This window comes from Cebus imitator, unplaced genomic scaffold, assembly GCF_001604975.1.
Source record: "Cebus imitator isolate Cc_AM_T3 unplaced genomic scaffold, Cebus_imitator-1.0 Scaffold36, whole genome shotgun sequence".
Lineage (NCBI taxonomy): Eukaryota > Metazoa > Chordata > Mammalia > Primates > Cebidae > Cebus > Cebus imitator.
The window spans coordinates 9441271-9464904 of NW_016107351.1; the positions used below are offsets into that span (position 1 = coordinate 9441271).

The 23634-nt window shown below is 33.7% G+C and overlaps 1 protein-coding gene across 1 annotated transcript in view; it reads right to left on the reverse strand.

Annotated features, from left to right (window-relative positions):
- LOC108301579 (eyes shut homolog) overlaps positions 1–23634 on the reverse strand; it is a 1388593-nt gene that overhangs the window by 638168 nt on the left and 726791 nt on the right. The window contains exon 18 of the mRNA XM_017524691.2: positions 10650–10800. Coding sequence (XP_017380180.2) covers positions 10650–10800 — 151 coding nt within the window. The remainder of the gene's footprint in view (positions 1–10649; positions 10801–23634) is intronic.

Here is a 23634-nt window from a genome sequence, read left to right on the forward strand (position 1 = left end):
AATAATAAAGTCTAAGGGTAAAGTGTCAAAGCCTAAGGAACAGTCAAAAGACAATGTTAATGACAGTGAAGAATAAGATTTCATGGAAGTATAGAAAATAATTTTTGTTTTCTTCCTCTAGAAAGGTAGACAAGTTACATTGTCTTAAATACCAGGAGGCTGGAATATTCATTAATATGTTTTTCTAAGTGATATAAAAATGAAACATGGTGAGTATTTTAGAAAAGTAAAATGATAATTATTTTAAACTAAATATGTAAAAATTAATATTTAGCATATGAACTGGGAGCAAATGCTTTATAACATGAGCATCTATTTGTGTATCACAATCAATCTCTAAACTTTCATTTCCAGAATTTGTCCTATATAATCCATAATACATGTGGATTACATATAATCCACATGTATGTAATTACATGTTCTTGTACATGTATGTAATTACATATGGATTATATATAATCCATATGTCATATGGATTATATAGGACTAGAAATAACTTCAAAAATTATTTTTTATGTTTAATTAGCACAGAGTATAATGAAATATCAGTGCTGGAGAGAAACTTAATAGTAAAGGATAACAGTTATTAAATGTTCAATGTGCAATATCTTAATCATTCTTCCTACAACCTTAAGAAGGTAGAGTCTCTATTTTGTAGGTGAAGAAAAAGCCAAGCAAGGGTAAATGGCTTGCCCAAGGCACCATGGCAATGAATTGAGGGAGCTAGGATTCCAACTCCAGATCTACAATTCTTAATGCCGCATCTCTACTGGCCCTTTTGAACTAGCACTTGTAGTGATATTACTGAGTTCCTAAGAGAGCACTATTGCATGTCATGGAGAAAATGGAGCATATCTCAAAAAACTTAAGTTTGCAAAATCTTAGCACTAAGAGGATTGGCTTTTAATTAACAGAAAGCTAGTTTTGTCTTATCATGCCCTGTCACTAGATACTGTTCTGCTTCTGCCTTTGAAGAAGCCAGTGTAGTTACTGATAAAGGCAGTTTTAATAACTTCAGATTATGTAACCTCTTACAATTGACTTTATAAAGTACTTTATTTTCATCTTTATGGATTATGCTGCAAATTCTCTAAATTCATGCTTCACATGTTTTTTGAGTTTCCAGCCTCCTTAAATTTTACATTATGATTTTCTTATGTGAGATCATTCACCTGGGGATTCTTTTCTATAGCCTTTGGCTGAATTAGCCTTAAGTCTTTCAATTTCACTAGAAAACTCTCTCCCAAATTAATAGCCCCAAAGCACTTAAGCCAAAAATTGATTTTATTTTACTCACTGTTGAGTTACATAGACTACATTGCAAAATTCAATAGAGTTTTAAAATTGTGATCTATATTACTAGAATTCCCTAACTAATATCAACCAGATTACTTCTTGCTTTACTTTTCCCTAACCACTTGCAAGGGAATATTGAAGGACTTTGATTTTAATAAATCTGTTAACATAGAAAAAAAGTGAATATATATCCATTTGTCTCTATTTTATCTTTAATTTATTTCAAAGTTTAAACTATAGACCTGAGATGTGTTATTGTATGGTTTTGTTGATTTGTTTTTGTTAGTTTTAAAATGAAAAGCCTTTGATGTCTTTTACAATTAAATGAAAATTTAGGCAGGAACAGAAGGAACACCAGATGGAAGTTTCTCAAGAAGTGTCCTCAGGGATATCATATGAAAGTGAGGTGATCCTAGGTGAGGGGAACACAATAGAATTTGTGACTGGGATAATATCTTAATACAAAGAATGTCTGTGCAACTTACATGCTGAGGAAATGGTGTGTTACATATATATGTATATATGCATACATATATATGCATAGAATCATCTTAAGCTGGAATAAACTTTAAAAAATGTAGTCCAACTTCATCATTTATGGAAGAGTAGCTTAGGGGAAAGAGATTTCAAGTAATGGTTAACAACGTCACAAAACTTACTATTTTTTAACAGACGCCTGATTAAAAATCAGGTGTCCTTGTTTCAAGACTGTATTTTTTCTATCAACCAAAATTGTGTCTGGAAAAAGAATATAAATTTATTAAGATATAGACATTTCCCCCACGTAGTGGTATTTGCCGATTTGCAACTTTAAAATGTTTTTATTCCAGGCAGAGTTACAGAGCATTACATTGTAGACATCATTCTATTTGAGGGTAAAGAGTTTGGCTTGCGTACCAAAAGGCTCTGCTGCATGCTTAATAACCATATGCTTGAAACAAGAATTTGTAAAAACAAATGTAAATATGTTAATTTGTGTTTGAGATTTCAATAATCACCTCATGTGTAATAGCTGTAGGAAACTCCCTGGCCCTCTATCTAGTTTCTTTTCATTTGCAGCCTCACTTTTCAAACTCAGTATTTATACTGCCCAAAGCTGAGTGACATACTGACATTTTTCACAGAAAAATAACTTTCAGAAATTTTCAGTATTCCCTTACTAATAATTTTAGTAAAATATTACTACTTTATACACTTCATGTGAAATATAAAGTCAGAAACAATTTTTTTATATACATTGCCTCAGATAATTATAAAACCAAAACAAATCGACAAGCTAAATAGAAACAAGACTACACATTATAAAATCAAAGTTGGAATATCTAACTTAATGTAGTTATTGGTTTGAATCTGGTAAAATTGAATTGCTACACACCAAATAATTTAGTACTGATTGTTATAACACAGGCACTTTAAAAAATATGGATTACAACACAGATGTTACATCTATAACCCCCACAGGTGTATATGCATACAAATATATAATGGATATGAGGATATGAGTATTTTAAACACTAATGATAAAATGAACATGCACGTACTCTCTACCTAGTTAGTATAAGATATTATGAGCAAGGGTGACACCTGCTTTGAATCTTGAGAACTACCCTTTTATCTCTTCTCCATTCTTAGTTAGTTGTCCCTATACTGATTTCTGAGTTTCCTAGTCCTTTATATCTTTATAATCTACCAAATATACATGTGTACATATGTATATTTATTTATACATGTGTATATATATTTACAGACACACATCTACACACACAAATATATCAGAGATTACATATTGTTTAGGTTTTCCTATTTGGGGCATTTATATAACGGGTTATCTGTTTATTATTTTCTTTTTTCTCTTCCACACTATTTTTTGAGATGTGTTCATGTTGATGTGTACAGCTGACAGTCACTGATTTTCACTAATGTATATATTTGTAGTACATACAATATACATAGTACTGTGAATGGATGTTATTGTTTTTACTTTTTATGTTACAAATTCTTTTGTTCATAACAAAAAATTCCAGTACCATGTCTCCATATATACATCAAGGAATTTCACCTAAACAGGAAAATTTTCTTGTTTGAGACATGCACATCTTCGACTTTCTAAGTGATACCAGAATGATTTTTAATGCATATTTAGAAAAACTATATATGTGGTAAACATTTTCCCTGCAGTTGCAAGTTATAAATTTATCAGTTAACAGTAAGCAAATTCATCTAAAATATCCCCTTTTTGTCAGAGGAAAGCATTAGTTCTTTAAAGAATATAAATGGTGTTCCTTTACTCATCATCATGGACTTAAATAGAGGTGGTCATATCTTTTATAAGTGTATCAATAATACCCATATCAAAGAATCCAATGGATGCCTTTCAGACCTTATCCTATTTTTTTTTTTCTTTTAGTTTAAGTTTTAGCCTGATTCTTGCTGGACCTCACTGTAGCAAGATTAAACAGCCCCTCCTTCTCAAAATTTTCTGTTCTTCTTGCGTCAGTGATAATACATTTTATGAAGGGCTGTGCCTTGCCCCTCTGACTATTTTTCTGCCTGATACTGAATTATTTTCTTATTAAATGTCAGATTTACTCAACATTTTATTCTGGGTTTTTCTATCTTATTCTCTTCACTCTCTCCTGAGGTTGTTACATCATCTGGCCTCAAGTGTTTAAACACTACAGCCTGAGAACTTCCTGAATCATGAATACAAGTGTTAACCTGGTAACTTTCCCTGCAAGCCTCAGAAACACCTCAAACTTAAAAGTAGCCAAACTAATTATCTTGTCATTCTCCCCTAAATATTTTCTTCTCAAATCTTCCCCATCTTAGTGATGACTGTCACCTCCATTTAGTTACTTAATCTAGAAGTCTGAGGCTGATGCTTGACATCTCCTTCTCACATCTTCATAGGTGTATATGTGTAAAAATACAACTTATTTCTGCATTTCCTAATATGATTAAATAATTAGGGTGATATAGATACAGTGGGGGATCTAAGCCAGAGAGTGCTTGAATAGCAGAAACTATGATTAAATGAATGGAGACCTTTTCAAAATAGAAGTACACACAAATGGAGAGATCAAACAGAGGTCCTAAGGATGCTGAAAACACACAGATTAAGAGAGGATCTTGAGTGGAGACAGATCCAGGGACAGGCCCTTCTAGACTACTGTCATTCAAGAGTTTTATAAGGACAGGAAGATATAGGTGCAGAACTGAAAAAAAGATGCATCAGAGTAAAAAAAAAAAAATGGAAGAGTCGTGGGTTCGTAAAAGTGGGTTGGTGGGAAAAGATGTTTCTTTCTGTTGGGTAGGAGCCAATTTCTGCTGCTCCAGGAGGTGGGGTCCAATCCATGGTGGATTATTGTCTCACTAAGGCAAGGCCTGGCTGGGCATGGTAGGTGGCTCATGCTTGTAATCCTGGAATTCTGGGAGTCTGGGGCAGATGGATTACTTGAGCTCAGGAGTTTGAGACAAGCCTGGGCAAAACCCATTTCTACAAAAAATAAAAAAATAAATTAAAACGGCAGGGCATGGTGGTATGTGCCTGTAGTACCAGCTTCTTGGGGGGCTGAGATGGGAGGATTGCTTGAGCCCAGGAGGTTGAAGCTGCAGTGAGCCGAGACTGCACCACTGCACGCCAGCCTGGGTGACAAAAGTCAGACCCTGTCTCAAAAAAAAAAAAGGCAGGTCCTCATGTAGGAATAAATTGAAAGTAATTTTTATATGTGCAAGGAATGGGAAATAATTCTTATTGGATGAGTCTGCATCTGATAATTTCTTGATTTGTGATTAAGTGCTGTGAAAAGACTAGACACCAGATGCCCAGGTCCAAATGGTAGCTAAGCAGAATAAGCAGGTGAATGAATAAATGCATCAGTTACCACATAACCTCTAGAAGGAGCAATGGATTTTAAAACATGGCAGTGAAACCTTGATGTCTTTATTACTTTATCAGAGATTTGGGTTTATGTACATCAATAAGTGGACTCCTATAAATGGCTATTTAAGAGACTTATATTTATTGTGTAGTGATTCTCTTTTTACACATTGTTGGACAGAAAATAAGGGTGGGTAATGATTAACTTTTTTCTCCATAATTCACAAAACCCAAAAGTGTTGAATGTTGCTACCTTTCTTGATCTCTTCAATGGTGTGTTTCAATTTTTTCTAATTTTCTTGTATCCATTAGACAAGTGTCTTTGAAGAGCTCAAAAAGGTTGGCAAGCATCCACTAACAGAATATCATAAACTCATCTAGTGAAGTGCCATTTGATACATGTAATGTCTCTAACTTGATGATAAGCTGAGACAAATAATATAAACTACCCAAATTTTCTACAGATTACTGAAGTGGTTTCTTTTTTCATTTGTTCTCCAGGAATCTCTCACAAATTCTTAAAGAGAATCCTGTTTTTATGATTAGACTATTGATTAAACAGTAATTTTTTTTGGCTAAAGGATTTTGATGGCTAATGATTGACAGGCATTTTTATAAAAGTAAATGTAGACAACTAATTACTGACTTTGTAAGTCAATGTCCTGAACATACATGAAGTGCATAATACTTATTTGCTTTACCAGTGTCCTTATTTCTAAATGGATTGACCACACTAGAAATTAAATTTTTTTAAATTATTTAACTTCTTTACTATGTTGAAATTATAAATTTGAAAATTGAGATGAATGTTTAGATTTTTGGAGTCTGTCACTAATTCTTCAGAAATTCCAGTCTAGTATAATAGTACGTGCCATTATACATCTGTTTTTAATCTTGGTGATTGATTTGCATCTGAAAAGGTAGCATCTTTCTAGAGCTTATTTTATAATATCAACTTCTGCATACATAAAAACACAAATCTACTAATGGATTAACAATATTTGTTTCTTTCCATAATTATTTTATTTCCTCTCTTACTTAGCAAGCAGAATAGCTGGTACCATCTGTATTTACTAGGAATTAAGGTTTGGTGTCCTTAACTAACTTGGACCCAAAAGCAGGAGTCCATGCACTGAAAGGTGTAAGCAATTAAAGCACTACCAAGGAAAGTGTTTTTCTACCACCAGAGAGAGGGCATTTACTCTCAGACCTTGAAAGTTATAATCATTTATGGTCATCAGGGGAAGCAGAGTTTTTCACACCCTAGGCACAAAACTGAAAGTGTCTAACTGTTTCATTCTCTTCTCACATACTGAGCTCTGGGTGATTTTGTTAAAGGAAGCATTAAACAACCTGTCAGCACTTACACATTGGATTAGGAACTCTTATCATGTGGAGGGGCTCTGGCTAGTTCAGAAAGACATTATTGGGAACCTAGAGGTGCGAAGATAAATGTAACTTAACATTTTTTGGCTCCAGGAATCAACTATAGCTCTTTTCCTTAGCGTTTTCTATTGCAAAACTGTTGTTTCTAATTTTCTGAGCACGAACAGCCCACTGTGCTTAAATAGCTCTTAATCAGAACACAATGATTAGATAGTTAGAGCCTGCATGAGACTTAGATATTAGGAGGAGTTGCATTGCCCAGAAACAGGTTCACAAGACTGAATTTCCTATCTTTATTTTTTCTGATTCATCCTATGATTTCTTTTTAAGTATTATCATCCAGATATATTTATAGTTTGCATCATTCACCTGGTATATAGCAATATAAGTGTATGTCTCACACACATAATCTAGCACACACACATACACACATAGTTACTGTGATACTGTAACAGTATAAGAAAAGAATAAAAAAATCAGTGAGGGGCTGACATGAAATCTTTCAACTACAGCATATTTAACAAGGAGGGAAAACCTGCTTAGCTGGCTGCCTTTTTAATTTCAAGGTAACTTTATTGGTCTGCATGCTGAATGTTTCTCCAAATTTGATTACAACAAATGTCCAGCTGCCTTACAACACAGAATGAATATTAAGTTTTTTAGTGAGATAATCCTTTAGTAAAGGCCAATCTTTCAGACAAGGTTTTAGGAGAAAAAGTCTTTAGAAATATAGTCAATTATTATCATCATCTCTCTGAAATTTCAAAACTCTGTCCTCCCCTACATAACAACCTCTCTGTCTTATTAAAAAGCTTCTAGAAAAAGTAACCTAAAACCACTCTGTTGCTTCTTCAGGTGATTGTATTCTTCCTCATAATATTACAATTTTATTTTTGTTAAAACTCTTCTCCCGAAACTGGGGGGTGACCTTTTGTAGCACTGGTTTTCAACAGATGCTTCTTTTGAAAACTTTTTCCATCTTTGGTTTTTGTAACAGCATCATTTTTTTTCCTTTGTCTACTGCCAAACTCCCTATTCCTTAACTACTTTGGTGTATACCTCTTCCTTAGCCTAGTTCTTGATTGCTGATTCCCAATTCTCAGCCCTCTTTTATCTTAATTTTCAAAATCAATTTAATCGGTTATTATGGCTTATACTATCTACTATACAGACTCTCACAGTCATATGTTCATGATCTTTTGTGAACCGAAGGCCAATATTTCAAATGACTCTTGCGTCACAACATTCCGCTAATAGGAATGATGTTCAACAGGAACACACAATGGACTGGTGGATTAGTGGTGATGACAAGACAGTTGTTAAATATTTGAAAATAATTTCTGCCCAAAAGCAACTGTATTAGTCTGTTCTCACATTGCTAATAAAGACATGCCCGAGACTGGGTAATTTACAAAGCAAAGAGGTTTAATTGACTCAGAGTTCCACATGGCTAGCAAGGCCTAATCATGGTGGAAGGCAAATGAGGAGGAAAGCCACATCCTACATGGCATCAGGCAAGAGCTTGTGCAGGGGAATTCCCATTTATAAAACTATCAGATCTCCTGAGATGTCTTCACTACTACGAGAACAGTATCTGGGAAACTACCCTCATAATTCCATTATCTCCACCTGGCCCCACACTTGACACATGGAGATTATTACAACTCAAGGTGATATTTACAAAGGGAGACAGCCAAATCATATCAGCAACTCAAATGCAATGATAAAAGTTAAAAGTGCCATTTTTCCCTATAAATAATCCTATATTCATTCCCCATTTTAAGAATGGCTCTATAAATTCTATGTTTACATAAGCTAACCTGGTCATTAAAATTCCAAATTTTCTATTTTTTTTTTTTTTTTACCAATTATTATTATTTTTTGAGATGGAGTCTTGCTTTCACCAGGGTGGAGTGCAGTGGCATCATCTTGGCTCACTGCAATCTCTGACTCCCCATTTCAAGCGACTCTCCTACCTCAGCCTCCTGAGTAGCTGGGACTACAGGTGCACACCACCACATCTGGCTAATTTTTGTATTTTAGTAGAAATGGGGATTCACCATGGCCAGGATGGTCTCGATATCCTGACCTCATGATCTGCCCACCTCAGCCTCCCAAAGTGCTGGGATTACAGGTGTGAGCCACTGCAACTGGCCTTACCAATAATTATTTTTAAGTTCAATAGCATTCATAGTTATTCTCTCACCCTTATTGCTGCAATACCTTTTTTTTTGTTGTTAATTATTCTGAATAAACCTGACTTTGCCATTTCTTACCCTGTAGTGCTAAGTCCTCCAGTGTACACTTCAGTTGCTATCAGAGTGAACATAGCAAAATGATAGTTCCTACTCAAACTTCTTAAATGGCTCCCCCATTTAAGAAGTATATAATGTATAGTATATATGTATATGACTCCTGTATGTAAATACATGCTATTTTGCATTTTACATGGGATTCATTATTATCTGGCTCCCACTCACCTATCCAAAATCAAGTCTTCTTCATGCTCACTTTATATAAAATTCCATGTCTCCATAATAATAAATCAAGTCTACTCCAACCTCCCCCTCCCCAGGCCCTTCCATTACCTAAGCCTGTGTGTGTGTAATACTGCCTCTGTCTCCAATGACAGCCTACATATTATTTACCAGGCAGACACTTGATCTTTCTCCAAATTGCTGTCTAATTACAAACTCCTGTACTTCTTCAGGGAAGCCAAAAGATATCTTTTTCTATTTTCCTATATTGCTTCGTCATCTTGTTTATATTTATAATAAAGTAAATGCTCAGCCATATTTATACTCAAGAGTAGCTAAGTCTTAAGAAGTTACGTTCGATTAATGTATATTCAATTAAATTGAGTTCTATATTAAAATTTATCTTTTATTTGGAAAAATAGTTATAAAATAGGACAAATGTAAATTATTAAAGGTTATATTTATGTTTCATCCATCATTTGACTGAGACCTCTATTTAAAAGCTGTTCATTGAGCTCCAACTATGTGACAGGAACTGTCCTTGCCTTGGTGTATAAAAAAGTAAACAAAACATATTTTGTACTATTATGGAGCTTATAGATGGTTTCAGCTATGAAAAACTCAATGAAACAAATGAATTTTATAGAAAAAGTTACAAACAACTGTTTAATGATCAACAACTGTACTGCTAATGGAGTAAATCTGAATCTGAATCTCTGTTTGCTTACAGATACAGAATTCTCTTATTTCATTAAAGGCATAGTTGTCACGTCAAATATGCTTATGAATTTTGTTTTTATGTATTGTTTTATTTTATCTTGTATACTATGGAGTCATGATATTTGTAGTAAGTAGATGTATGTGTACCAATTTACATTATTTGTGGGACTTTGAAACAATTGCATTTTATATTTCCACTAATGTAAAAATAGTATGTTCAAATAGGTAAAACACATGGTAAATATAATAAAGGAAAAGACTAATAAATGTAATAAGCTACTGGTATACTTAACAAACAACCTTAAATTTTTAAAGCAATTCACTGCAGAAACATAAAATGGAACCAAATAGCAGCATTTAAGTCAGCTTTCAAGCTATTTTCCTGAAATATAGCTTAATAATGAAAACAATAAGCTAATTATCTAAATGGAAATTTAGAGTGGGCTGGCATGTGCGCAAAAGACTGTAATAAACATTCTCACATTTTAGTAAGCTCATATGAAACAGAGACTTGGAATGGTCTTCCAATTTCATTTCTCAAACTATATTTGTGGTGTGTTATTAAGACAACCCATTCAAATATCCAGTGAAAATCACTCTCTTAGTGGTGTACAAAAGCTCACATGCTAAATATTATTAAGAAATGTAATACACATACTATGGCCATAAGATGGGAAAACGGACTAACACTGGAGCTATTTTTTAACAAGAACAGTAAACTTATATTATACTTTGGTATGACAAATAAAGTATATATTAGACGTTAGTAGAATCACTCAAAACCTTTTTTGAAACAATGCAGATGGCTGCACTACCCAGAAAACTTTTCTAAAGTTTTTTTCATTTTTCAATATGACATAATTAATATTTTTAAACATCTATAGACATACCTGGATTTTCCCACGAAGATCTGGAAATCCACCAATAAAGACAGATCCTGATTTTGGCAGGGGTTTTCCAAGTACATGATTGATAGATTCGCTTGTTTGTGTATTTCTCCCTAGAATAGTCAGTTCAGCTTTACATGGATCCAACTCTTGCCTGTAACCATTTAAGAAAGAAATTTATGGTTTTAGTATGAGTTACATAAACATTTGTCTGACCAATTAATTAAGCTATTGTCAAAAGTAGAATTTAAGTAAATAGATTATCTTACAATAAAACAAAGTCAGAAGTAGATCGATCTGTTCTAAATTAGAAATCCCTAATGCTTTAAGCATATAAATACAAAGTTAGTCTGACAATACAACAAATTATAGCAATCAACTAATGAAATAAATAAATCCTGACATTAAACAGATCTTTCCAAATTGTAACTGAAACATTGACTGATTACAATATTCCATTTCAGCTTTTTACATTGTTAAATTTCCTATGTGAGTGAAAAATACTAAAAATAATCAAATTTAAATGTAGTCATACAGGGTACAATATATCCTTAGGTAGAAAACGGTAATTTTTTCCACCTAAAGATATATTGTACACTGTATCACTGTATGATATACTGCAGATAGTAGTTAGTGGTAGAAACATAAATTATATGAATAAGTGCAGAAAAATTAAAAATGAACAAATCAGCCGGGCATGGTGGCTCACGCCTGTAATCCCAGCACTTTGGGGAGCTGAGGCAGGCAGATAACAAGGTCAAGAGATCGAGACCATCCAGGCCAACATGGCGAAACCCCGCCTCTACTGAAAAATACAAAAAATTAGCTGGGCGTGGTGGCGCGCACTTGTACATCCAGCTACTCGGAAGGCTGAGGCGGAAGAATTGCTCGAACCAGGGAGGCAGAGGTTGCAGTGGGTCGACATGGCGCCACTGCAATCCAGCCTGGCTCCTGGTGACAGAGTGAGATTCTGTCTCAAAAAAAAAAAAAAGAGAACAAATCAAATATAACTTAATGAAGAAGCTCCGAGTAATAACTTCCATACGCCCATTCTTTTAAAAAGGTGAAAAAGACAAAATACTTCATCAATACTTTAACATGTAGATATGCATGTGCCATTTACTCTAGCCATACGTTTAACTAATCATTTAATCCAGAGACTGACAAACTACACCCTAGGGCAAATCTTGTCTTCCATCTCTTAGTAAATAAAATTTAGTTGGAACACAGTCACATGTTTCTTTACCTATAGTCTACGGGTTTTTTTAATAACAGAATTGAATAACTGAAACAAGACTTTAAGTCCCAAAAGGCCAAAAATATTTACTATTTAACCCTTATAGAAAAAGGTGGTAAATCCACTATCTGTTCAATTAATCTACTTACCAAACAAGTAATCTTTATGATAATCCTTTTCAAAATAATACTACACATACTATACTATAAAAGGCATCTACACAGCAATGTCATTCTGTATCAATGTCATTCTGTTCCAAGAATATGTGACATTCTGGTTTTCATATATTTATATTGAATTATGGCATACATAATAAGGAGAGTAAAGGATAAAGCTCTATGAAATATTATATTGTGAACATATTGGAGTACCCACTACCTAGTCCAAATGGCACAAAATTACTATCTAGACCATGCCTCTCCAATACACATGCATGCATACAACACATTCTCTCTCAACTCTTCTGTCTTCATTCAACATAATGTTATATATATATATATATATATGTATATATATATATAATATATTTGAATTCATTAGCTTATTCATTTTCAATGTATCTAAACAGATATTTTATAATTTATTCTAATGTTGGTATACTGTGAATGTTTAAAATTTTTGAGCTATGAATAGTGTTGCTATAGACATGCTTGCATGTATTGTTTGGTGTGCAGAAATAAATGTGCATTTCCATTGAACATTTACCAAAAAAAAAAATTTAGAGTTCTATGTTTAGGATATATGCTCTACTGGTTATATATTTTGTAAGGATTTTATTTTTCCTTTTGATGTCTTACAGTTTTACTTTCTCTTTTTTTTTTTAATAATCAGAAGTTTTTTATCTTAATTTATGCCAACTGATCAATCTTTTACTTAATAATTACTATTTTGTTGTTGTTCCTACCTAATCCATTTTTGAAAATGTATTTTACAATTGACATTTAGATCTACAATCCATCTGAGATTGGTTTTTATATAGCCCCAAGTATGTATCAATTTTTATTTTTTCTTTATGGAAATCCAATTGACTCAGTAACATGAGTGGAAGAAAACTATCCATTCTCCACTGTTCTACAATATCGCTGTCATAAATCATGCCCATATATATGTAGGTCTATTTGTAGACTCACTCTCTTTTCTGTTCCACTGGTCAATTTTTCTGTCTCTGTACCAATATATCACTGTCTTAAGACTTACTCTAAAAATACAGTACTTAGTACCCAGTAGAGTAAGTTCTTCATTTATCCCCTTTACATTGTTTTGGCTGTAACGTGTGTGTGTGTGTGTGTGTGTGTGTGTGTGTGTGTGTGTGTTCCTGAGTTCTCTTTTATTGGTTCATATTTCTACCTTTGTGTCAATAATACACTGCCTGATACTGATACTGCCTAATGCTAATGTTTTGTAAGTCTAGATATTTTGTATAGTAAATTATCTTACTTTGCTCAGTTTCTTGAGATAATTAAATATCCTTTTTTTTCTTTTTCTCTTACTTGGGATGAATTATGTTTGCTGTTTTTCAAAAGTTAGATGTATGCTTGGAGTAAGTTTAACTTGGTTATGATATATGCCTTTCTTATATAACATTGGATTTACTTTTCCATATATTAAGGAATTTTTACATACATGTTAATAAAGTATAGGCCTTTCAATTTCAATTTTTGTACTGCCCTGGTACAATTTTAGTATCAAGGTTATGCTGTCCTCACATTTTTTCAGGAAGTTGGTGTTACACTGATGTTATATCTACCTCTTATGTATGATAGAATTCACTGGTATAGCCTACTGAGCCTGAAATTTTCTTTGTTTTACTTTGTGGAGATGATCAATATAAATTACATATATTTATTTGATGTAAATTATCTATGTATTAATATGTCTATTTTGTCACATTGTATTTTTGTCTAGGAATTTTTCATTTAATCTAAAATTTCAAAATTATTGGCAAAAAGTGTTACATAATTTCCTTTTTTTAGATTGTTATTGGTTTTGGAACTCTGATGTCTGCCTTTTTTTTGGTATGATAATTGTGTCGTTTCTAATTTTTTTTTTTTTTTGTAAATCAATTTTGGTAGAAAGCATAAAAATTCAAGGAACACAGTTTTGGTACTGTCAAGAGTCTCTATTCTGTTTTTTACTTTATTATCTTCTGCTTTTATCTTTGTGATTTCCTTTCTTTAATTTTCTGCATGCTTAATTTAATCTTTTGTTTCTAAGGTTTCTATTCTAACATATGCTTTCAGGATAGAAAACTTTTTTCTAAACACACATTTAACTGTATTCAACAAGTTCTATTTTTCATTAGTATGTGTTCAAATTTTTTTCTAATTTCCTGTGTGATTTTTTTTCTTTTGCCTCAATGCTATTTAGAATTGCATTGTCAAATTTACAAATATACAGGTATTTTCTTGTAATTTTTTAAATAATTTTAGCTCAAATCGAGATTGTTCAGAAATTATCCTTTAATTTTTAATAATTTTATAGGCATTTAATAATAGATATTCAAGGGAGATGCCAGAAAAGGCCAAGTAATTACTGAACACCATAGAGATGTGGCCGACCTACAACTGATATTATTCGAATGGTTACCACATTATTACACAGCAAGTTTTTTTTTTTGTTTTTTTTTTTTGGTGGGGTGAAGGCGGTAGACAGGGTCTGGCTCTGTCGCCAGGCTGGAGTGCAGTGGTGCGATCTCGGCTCACTGCAACCTCTGCCTCCAGGGTTCAAGGGATTCACCTGCCTCAGCCTCCCAAGTAGCTGAGACTACAGGGGTGCACCACCACATCCAGATAATTTTTTTATTTTTAGTAGAGACAAGGTTTGACCATGTTGGCCAGGATGGTCTTGATCTCTTGACTTTATGATCCACCCTCCTCAGCCTCCCAAAGTGCTGGGAATATAGGCATGAGCCACTGTGCCTGGCCTACACAGCAAGTTTTAAACTTGAACATGTGTTAGCAAAGATGGAAGGAGATGGATTAAAATGGATTAAATAGATCAAACCTGTAAATGATTCTCTTTCAGTAAGAAAATATTTGCTTTTAATTGTTTGAAATACGTTGACTCAGGCTGCATAGCCCAGCATATTGTCAATTTTGATAACATTTACATGACACTGGAAAGTCTGCTGTTGGGTGACGTGTTCTTGATATGTGAATATGGTCAGGATTTACATACGCACGTGCATCACAAATATACACACGCAAACACATTTATCCAGGTTTATAATAAATGTAGAATGTAATAAAACAGTGAAATCATGTTTATCATGTATGTACTTTTTTCTTCTTAAGAAAATATTATGCAGCCATCAAAAATGATGAGTTCGTATCCTTTGTAGGGACATGGATGAACCTGGAAACCATCATTCTCAGCAAACTGACACAAGAGCAGAAAATCAAACACTGCAAGTTCTCACTCATAGGCAGGTGTTGAACAATGAGAACACATGGATGCAGGGAGGGGAGCACTACACATTGAGGTCTGTTGGGGGTAAATGGGGGAGGGACGGGGGGGTGGGGAGGTGGGTAGAGATAGCATGGGGAGAAATGCCAGATATAAGTGAAGGGGAGGAAGGCAGCAAATCACACTGCCATGTGTGTACCTATGCAACAATCTTGCATGTTCTTCACATGTACCCCAAAACCTAAAATGCAATAAAAAATAAAAAATAAATAAAAAATAAATAAAATGTTTACAGATATTCTTTGCATCCTATATATATCATGATATGAACCTCATAGACCTAAGACCAGTTATGGTCATACAGCCAACCTTGTGGCTTTGATAAAGAAAGCTTTCACAATTTTTTAAAAATATCAATGATATTCCCTATGTTAAAAATATGGAAGAAAATGTGTTCAACATTTTTAGAAACTACTAGATATTCTTGGATTCTGTATTTAGAAGCAAACTAGAAGCTTTCTGGGTTAATTACTTCTTAACAATTAAACTGTTAAAAATATCTGAGGGAGAATATAGCTTCCAGGAAGCTATTCATTAAATGATAAAAATAAAAAAGCACAATTGCTTTAATAATTCTCTAAAATTTAATGTTTGGAAAAAGAGTTTGTACTGTTTTATAATATTAACATAGTAATAATAATTATTCATTCACACTTCGCTAATGAACTCATTTCTCAGAAATGAAACCCATTAAGATATCAAACACATTTATTTGATATTTGGCTATGACAACTGAAAGACTAACATAAAACAATATATATGGACTCTATGTTTTCTTTCCTGGCTAAACAAGCAATATAAGCTCATTATAAAATGTTTTAAAAATAAACAAACTTATCCAACATCCACACTTAGCTTTTATAATCATATCAACTATTACATCAATTGACTTAAAATATAGGTCAATAACTATATATGTGCATTTATTTTCTGGCTTTCATAATTTTCTGTTATATATCACCATTTAAGTGAATCTCATGATTGGATATTTTGTTTACAGTTTGAAATTACAGAAGCACACCACAATTATTTAATAATTAATACTTGGGAAGTCATCTCACCCTTGTTTAGTTTTTTTCTCATAAGGAGAATTTATTCACTAGAAGTGAATTACTGAATCAAATTATACATAATTTTAATGATTTATCATCAAATTGCTGGCCTACTCTACAAATTTTGTACCTGTTCATGTAAAACCTACAACTGCATAAGCCAATTCCTTGAGATAAATCTCTTACTATAAATTTTCTGTTAGTTCTGTTTCACTGGTAAGACCCTGACTGAGACTGTGTTACCTACAGTACTTAGGGTATCAAGATGACTGATTTTTTGACTCATTGTACAAAAATATCTTTTACATTTTCTTATTTGAAGCTGTATTAATGCTGGTGGAGTATAACTTGACTTTTTAATTGTACCTGGTCCCGATAATACTTTCTGTTAAAATCTCAATTCATGTCTCTCTTAATTATTATTAGCTGCATGGAATTCAGTTCCTTAAGGTTTTCTGCCCGAACAGCAATGAATCAGGTGATTAGCTTTTGACTATCAACTCTAAGTTAGAGAATTGCTATGATTTTTGAAATTAATAAATAAATAGAAGAAAAAAGGGTCTTGGGGAAAAGTTAATATATCATGAGAAAATTATTTATAGATAGATTGCATTTGCAGTTTTTCCTTGAAACTTAGGATTTTTATTATTTTAGTAGAATTTCTATTCATTGTCACAGAGGCTAGTCAGCTTTCCCATCAGGAATACTATTATCTATATAATAATTGTGCAGGTTTTCACCTTTAGATAAATATGGGAATTTTTCTTTCATACTTAAAATTCTGCATGGTTATCCTTGTCTTCAAAGATATTATCATATCTGAAATAAATTACTCATTGTAAATGAATACAAGGATGGCACATCATCTTTTCTCATACATATATTTAGAGAGCTGGCAGCTATGTTGAAGGAAGATGAAAGGTAAGCACGCCTCCATTATAACTACGTAGACCATCAGGTTTTCTTTGCCATAGATGCAATTCTAATATTTCATCTAGCAGGTTGTTATTTTATTCAAGAGACACACTTTTTAACAGAAGTCGTATCTTTCCCCGTAGGCTTATTAGAGCAGAGGCAATCCTGTGCTGATTGGGCTCGATTGAATCTAACATGAATTGACTGAACATAGAGAAACCGTCTTACAACATTATTGTTTAGCATTTGCTGATGAACAGTTTGCTTAGCTCACCATGCACTGTAAAATTTTTCCATCAAGGCTTTTTAAATGCTTTTTCTAAAATCAGCACAGAGGGTGCTTTAAAGGTCAAACAAGTAGAATAGTTTTTCCTTTTCATGTAATTATATGTAAAACTCTCTTGAGGACCACTGATGTTTGAACTACCTTTAATTGTTCTTCCAAACTTGCAGTGATTGTTCATGTTTGTCATTTGGACTTACATAATAGTAATCATTAACTACTCTTCTAAGTAGAACATGGAAGAAAAGTTTAGTGAGCTATAAATTCTGTCCATTAAGTATTCAGAGTAGAAGCCAGGAAAGGTCAGGCAGGTGCTGAACACCATAGAGATGAGTGGGACCTACTGTGATATTATTCACATGGCTAATGTATCGTTACACAGCAAGTTCTAAACTTGCACAGGTGTTAGCAAAGACAGGGGGATCGATGAAATAGGCAAATTCTCTAGTTAAATATTTAAAAAGGCAGAAAATAGCAAAATTCCATCATGTTGGAAATCAATTCTCTCATCTGATTGTTTTTGAGCATTACAATGATCAAGCTTCAGAAATTACTGTCTTGAATCTTAAGCTTAACAAAATTATTCTTAATTGAAAGTAATAAACCTTCCTACAGAACCTGAACATGTGTGTTTACTTTGTTGATTATCGTATTTGTATTAAAAATTTATGGGGTACATATGATTTTTGGTGCAATATTTTCATCTTATCAAATTACCCCATATAGCTACAGATATTTTATATTCAAATGAATATAAAATACATTCATTAGCTTAAAAATATTTATTAAACTTCAACTGCAAATCGATTTTTAGAGGGAGTAAAGAGATATGGCAGATATGTCTATTAAGGGGACTTATTCAATCTCATATTTGTTCAAGTAATTTCCACAGGTGACATGGAATTGTTCCCAGCTTCTACTATATCCTGTCATATATTTGAAAAACTTAAAGTGAAATTCCTCGCTTAAAACTTTGAATGGTAGAATAGTGCCAAAATAATTAAGTCTAAATATGTCTAAAAATTCATTTGGAATTCAAGCCCCGAAGTCTCCAATTTAGGCTTTTCTTATTTGGTTAACTATACCTATGACAGCTCTACAACAGACATTTTGTGCTGTACCTCTCAGTGTCTTGGTTATGTAAAGATCTCCACTTGTCTATGAATTCTTCTGACCCTTTGTTGAATCCTGTTTCCCTACTTGCCAAGGTTTTTATTTTACCAACTTATATATTATAATTAAGAGCTTATCTAAGCCCCATCTATTACATAAAAAGCTTCTAATCTGCAGTCTTAGTGATCTCTTTAATGTCTAACCCCATTAAAGGGTGCCACTCATTTTTGCATTCAATTACATATTGCTTTCTCCTTTTATGTGATTGTATGATATTTCTGTTTGTTTCTCCAGTGAAAAAATAACCTCTCAATTAGCTGAGTTATGATTTATCCATCTTTGATTTCTTGATAAAACTTAGGCATTTGACTAAGGCCTTAGAAAATAACATCTGAGTTTTAGTTGATAGGAACAACCGTGTTCCTAGAAATGTCCTCTGTCCTAAATAAATGTGTTTCTAAGGTAGTGACCTTTTCATTGGCAGGAAGCCATCATGTAGCCAGGTGCTTAAATGCCACCTCCTTCGACTACAGATTGGTTCTGGTCTCTATGTTAGGATCAGATCATTCCTCTGCCCATGGTTCTTCCCACTGGCAAAGCAACTGTTAGCCCTCACTGAGCACTAGTTAGATTTTCTGAAACTGATGGGCAGCTGAACAAAGATTAGCTAAAAACTTTGAATTCCATATTAAAAATATCATGCAACTGAGTTGCTCCCTGGCAGATTCTAAAGCAAACATTATTCTGGTTGAATTTTTTCTTTTAGGGTACATGCTCTTAAAAACCCTGCAAACAGACATTTTGTGTGTGTGTGTGTGTGTGTGTTTGTATGGGGGACAAAATAATTTCCGTATCGTGTCATGATTCTTCTGAAAGAACTGCTAGAAATTCAGATCTTTCCACTGAATAGATTTTAAAATATGATTTTGCATTTGTGATTGAGATTAATTATTAGTGATATGGTTAATACTCTGTATTAATCATTGTGATTCTAATTAAATTATATCTCGGGAGCTATAAGACAACACTTAATACTAAAATAATTGACATTATTCAATACTAAGATCATTGACAATTTCATTAAGAACAATACATCTAATTATTGTTATCATTATGAGCAATTAAGCCACATATAGTAATATTCCCTTGAGATACAATATCAATTTTATAAAAAGAACACACCAAGAAAACCAGGTTAATTTAGCAGACATTTATATTTTATATTTGTCAAAATTTTATAAATAAAATATTTAAAAATATGATATTTGACAGTTTCTGAATATTCAAAAAGTCTTTGAAATTTTATTTTTCTTAATTATTAAAAGGAATAAAAAAACCCCGACAAAGTAATTTTTAAATTTGATTTGTTAGATATTTTTCTTCCATTATGGGCAATCCTGAAGATAACATTGGGCCATGTTGTGACTACCCGCAAGTACTCAGATCAGCAAGAACAGTTCAAGAAAACACCGGAGGTGAAGGTGATGAATCAAGACTGCTTATTCACAGAAGTGAAGGGAGGATCAAAAAGCACCTTCAAAATGATTTGTGCAACGCAATTTTCCTCTGAGAACATGGATTCACCTCCTTTTGTTTATGAATCCAAAAACCAGCCCATTGGGTTGCTGAGATGTTGGGAGTTTGGGTAGGGCTTACCCTGAAAGTATATTTCTTATATCCTGTGCTGGTGGTGGTTAGCCCATTACACTTTCAAGAGTGATGGCTATTTAATTATGTAAAATTGGGGAATAAATCCCTAGTCAGATTAGTCATATAATTAAGTTTGACAAAGCTCAACATTATAGTTGGGCATTTTCGGCTCAATCTAGTTGCATTTCCACAACAACTCATAAAATCTATTAGCCTTTGACAATGCCACTGGAGCTTTAGATTACTTTGTTGTAACACATGACGGAGAAAAGAGACAATAAGGCTTCATAGTCACTTGAAACCATATATGCTGTTGATTCACCTGGATTTTATTTCAGAAACACCTAAATTATTTTTGTTCTCTAGTCCTTTCCTAAAGCGTTATATATATGTGGAGTGTGTGTGTGTGTCTGTGTGTGTGCATGTGTGTACTTTTAAGAGGAAATAGGGAAAGCCTGGTCTTTGGAGTAAGAAAGGCTCCATTTCAAATCACAGCTTTACCATTTATTCTCTAGCAAACTTTTACTCTTTATTTCTCAGATAGATATTTTAAAATATTACCATGTGTCAGGCAAGACAGTCCACGCCGGACGCAAGATGAACAAAACAGCATTAAAGCCCTTCTTTTGTAAGTCAAATCTCAAGGGAAAGTATAATATGCATCAAACATCAAGATGCTTAATGGGATTGGGGACTGATTTAACCTGAAATGTCAGAGAACATACTCCCAAGGAAGTGAGATTTGAGATGGAATCTAAATAATAAATAAGAATCAGTGGACCAGCAGAATTAGGTAAGAGTGTGCTAGGCAGAGGGAACAGTATATACCAAAGTTCTTGGGGGCAGAAGGTGAGATGGGGTAAGTTGAAATAAGTCCTGAGAGACTGCTGCACAATTATACCATGTGTGGGGACACTGGTGGGGAAAATGGCATTAGGGAAAAAGGCAAGGCCACTTAACTTTTTTACACACTCTTATTTATTTTAAAGTTCTGGGGTAAACGTGCAGGACGTGCAGATTTGTTACATAGGCAAACGTGTGCCATGGTGGTCTGCTGCATCTGTCAACCCCATCGCCTCAGTATTAAGCCCGGCATGCATTAGCTATTTTTCCTGATGTTCTCCCCCATCACTCCCCCAACAGGCCCCAGTGTCACATTCAGTTTTCATATCCATAAAATGATGTGTCTAAAGTTATGGGTAAAAATGTATATCTTAATTAACCCATCTATTCATTGCCAAATAGGAGACGTGGGAAATTAGAACAGTTAGGTGCTCAATGAATGTTCATTTTCTTCATCTATATACATATATATATGTATATATATACACACATACATACATATTTAAGGTTTTGGGGTACATGTGAAGAACATGCAGGATTGTTGCATAGGTACACACATGGCAATGTAGATTGCTGCCTTCCTCCCCATCACCTATATCTGGCATTTCTCCCCATGTTATCCCTCCCCAACTCCCCACCGCCACTGTCCCTCCCCTAGTTCCCCCCAATAGACCTCAGTATGTGATGCTCCCCTCCCTGCATCCATGTATTCTCATTGTTCAACACCTGCCTATGAGTGAGAACATGCAGTGTTTGATTTTCTGTTCTTGTGTCAGTTTGCTGAGAATGATGGTTTCCAGGTTCATCCATGCCCCTAGAAAGGACACAAACTCATCGATTTTTATGGCTACATAGTATCCCATGGTGTATATGTGCCACATTTTCCTTGCCCAGTCTATCATCGTTTTCTTCTTAAAGGGAGTTTGTTTTATTCTGATTTGTTGTGATGCTTTTTGTTTGCTAGGGTTTCCATAACAAAATACTATGGAATGTGTGGCTTAAATGATAGGAAATTATTTTCTCACAGTTCTAAAGTCCAGAAGTCCAAGATCAGAATACTGGCAGGTTTGATTTCTCCTGAGGCCTTTCTCCTTAGCTTGCAGGTGTCCCATATGGCCTATTCCCTGTGTACAAATATCCCTCATGTCTATTCCTTTTCTTATAAAGACACGAGTCATATAGTTGACTAGGGCTCACTCATTTAACCTTAATTACTCCTTTAAAGCCACTATATCCAGATACTATCAAATTCCAAGGTACTGGAGGTTAGGACTTCAACATACGAATTGGGGGAAGCATGTGTGTCACAGTTTAGTCCATATCATTTGATTTGTTTAGACTGTTGTTAAAATTTAATTCTGTCTGTTTCTTTCACTCTAGGGCAGACAATCTCTTAGAACTCAGTCTTTTCTTAAAAGGTTTTTAATTAAAAAATAAACTGTCTTGCTTTATCCTTCTTGCATTTTATACTCTGTGTGTAGCAGTATTTTTCTAGCTTCAAAATGTCAGTATTCTAGTTCATCTGAACTTATTGTTCAACTCTGGATCATGAAATGGGTAACACCATTATCATATTTTCATATGTACAAAATTATTTTTGTTTCTGTAAAATAATTTTAAATTAACTGTGAAAAAATACATATTTAGCAAATACAGATTGCATGCACCAAGGTTAATACTGAGAGAGTAAGAGAATGAGAAAAACAATAGAGTAGAAATTACAGTAAAAGTGATATTATTATCGGCAACCAGAATACTATTGAAGCAAAGCACAAACTGTCTAAATGAAACTAAACTGAGAAAAACAATGTTCAGTGAACTATGGCAGATGTCCTGTTCTTGGAACTGTATTGAAATCATGTATTCAGCTCCAGTAAAGTAATTCAGACATTGATTACTACCATATTTTCCAGGTAAAACTTATTAATCTCTTTAATTATCAATATTAGATATTGCTACAGTCTAAACATTTACATTTCCCTCCAAAATCATATGTTGAAATCCGAGTCTGCAAAATGACATTAAGAGGTGGTACCTTTGAGAGGTAATTAGATCACAAAGGTAGAATCCTCATGAATGTAAGTAATGTTCTTATCAAAGAGGCTCAAGGGAGCTTTTTTGCCCCTTGTACCAAGTGAGAATGCAGTTAGAATGCTGCATATGAACAAGGAAAGGGACCCTCATCAGACACCAAATCTATTGGCACCTTGATCTTGGACTTCCTAGCCTCCATAACAAGAAGAAATAAATTTCTTCTGTTAATGAGCCACCCAGTCTGTGTTTATTTTTTCTTATAGCAGCCTCATGGACTGAGTCAGATATTATTAAGTGCTCTATGTTGTGCCATCTTGTTTATGCAGTATTAAAATCTCCATTTTTGTAGCTGACAATCAGCATCCAGAGACTTGACCAGAGCAAATAACTTGTCCA